Below are 1763 nucleotides of genomic sequence, written 5' to 3'. Positions count from 1 at the left end.
GCGAACCAAATGATCATCATTATGATTGAGTGAGTTATAAACTACCAATTTACGCTCATCAAGGATGAAAACAGCAAGTACATAGTGAGAAATTGCTTTAGGATCATCATATCCTGGGCGAATAGGAATTAATACCCTGTCGACATTCTCCCATGATATACCACATTTTCCTCTTCGCCCATACACGATATTATTCAGAAAAAATGCATCATCACTGCCGCTAGCATACCAGTGGTAATTAACCGGGTCTTCGTAGTATCTATTGATCTCAAATTGCACAAGCTGATCAAACATCATATCTACAGTTGTGTACTTAACAGCATTGGCAGCTGGAGGATGATACATCATTTTCTTCCTCAAATAATATAGCATCACATCAATATGCTGTGTTAAGGGAAAAAAAAATAGCGATTCAGCGATAAACAAAAAAAAAAAAAAAAAAAAAAAAAAAAAAAAAAGGAAGCAAGAAGAAATAACTAACATAAAAATAAGAAAAGAAAAAGTAAAAGACAATCACGAACCTCATCATTAAGCGCATAGACATCATGGTACAGCTCCAAAAAAAACATCCTATATTTTGGCTTAAAATCACCCAACTGATAAACTTCACTGAGTTGGTTCAACTTTGCAGGATACATTACCTCGTCTTCATCCCTGATTAAAGAAAAGGGAACAAAAATTACAAAAATACAGGCAGAAGTTTGGTTCACAGAAAGGGAAATTTATGAACAAGTTTTGAACAATATGCCGGAAGGGGCAAACCTTATGCTTGAAAAAGGGAAAAGTATGCCGGAAGGGGCAAGATTAAAGTTTCAAAAAGTAAAAGTATGCCGGAATGGGCAGAAAATAACTTTCCAAAAGAGAAGAGTATGCCGGAGCAGGCAGAACATGAGTTTGCAATAAAAGGGGGATTATGCCAGGAGGGGCAAAAAATACAGAGATTGTACTTAAAAGACTGAAAAAGAAAAAAACATAAAACCAAAATAAGGAAGAAAAATGCAAGAAAGCACACACATAACTAACAACTTACCCAGTAGGTCGAAAGTTACTTGGTGGAAGATTTCGAGGATTGATAAATTTTTTCCAAAAGTTCACTGCAACTTTGCTTTTGAAGTAATGGAATGGGCACATCCTTCTGTACTCTTCATTCCAGTCACTTTCGTCCTTCCGTGACCCAAAAGGAAGATCACTACGTGCAGAACACAGCATCCATCCGGGCGCTGGTGTATCACCCACTGCTTTCCTTTTCCTCTGGCGCCTTGTCTTCAAGGAAGATAGCACTTCTGCCACTTCAACAATAGGTTCTTCTTCAGCAAGAGGATTCTCTTTGACAGCGGAAGAAGCGACATTTGCAATATCTTCAAAGGACACATATCGAAAATTGTCCTCCAATCCTTGAGAGTTATCACCCTTTCCATCAACAACACCAGACTCCTTGGAGTGGTGGCTTGAACCGCGTCTGCGTTGGCGGGTTCGATCCTCAATGGCTCAACCGTTTTAATAGGCTCGGGCATAACACCAATATGAGGAACAACGGACGTTCATCGCCCTCTTTAGAAACTTGAGCTTCAGGTGTTTCACATCTTATAGGCTCAAGATTTTCAACTGTTGTTTGCTTAAGATTTTGAGGCATATCTCCTTTTGGTGGAGATACGTTGGATTCTTCTTGATTGGCGTCACGAAGCTGTTCAGCGCCCAATTGTTCCTCCACAACAACCTACATAAAAGTAACAAATTAAGAAACACAACATCCATCATCGAAG

At 39.0% G+C, this 1763-nt stretch overlaps 1 protein-coding gene across 1 annotated transcript; it reads right to left on the bottom strand.

Moving 5' to 3' along the window:
* Positions 1 to 1218, bottom strand: LOC132045370 (uncharacterized). Its single transcript, XM_059435961.1, has 2 exons — positions 1031 to 1218; positions 1 to 654 (listed from the first exon to the last, which is right to left on the bottom strand). The coding sequence occupies exons 1-2, from the start codon at positions 1207 to 1209 to the stop codon at positions 477 to 479; spliced, it is 357 nt and encodes a 118-aa protein (XP_059291944.1). The 5' UTR covers positions 1210 to 1218; the 3' UTR covers positions 1 to 476.
* Positions 1219 to 1763: the final 545 nt, after the last annotated feature.

This window comes from Lycium ferocissimum, unplaced genomic scaffold, assembly GCF_029784015.1.
Source record: "Lycium ferocissimum isolate CSIRO_LF1 unplaced genomic scaffold, AGI_CSIRO_Lferr_CH_V1 ctg653, whole genome shotgun sequence".
NCBI lineage: Eukaryota > Viridiplantae > Streptophyta > Magnoliopsida > Solanales > Solanaceae > Lycium > Lycium ferocissimum.
The sequence above is the reverse complement of the archived record's forward strand: the minus strand, read 5'-3'. Positions and strand labels throughout refer to the sequence as shown.

Excerpts from the sequence above, each read along its gene's own strand:
- LOC132045370 (XM_059435961.1), bottom strand. The coding sequence starts at position 1,209 with ATGCTGTGTTCTGCACGTAGTGATCTTCCTTTTGGGTCACGGAAGGAC. Across the intron at positions 655-1,030 it reads AGTAACTTTCGACCTACTGG|GGATGAAGACGAGGTAATGT; the intron begins GTAAGTTGTTAG and ends TTCTTTAATCAG.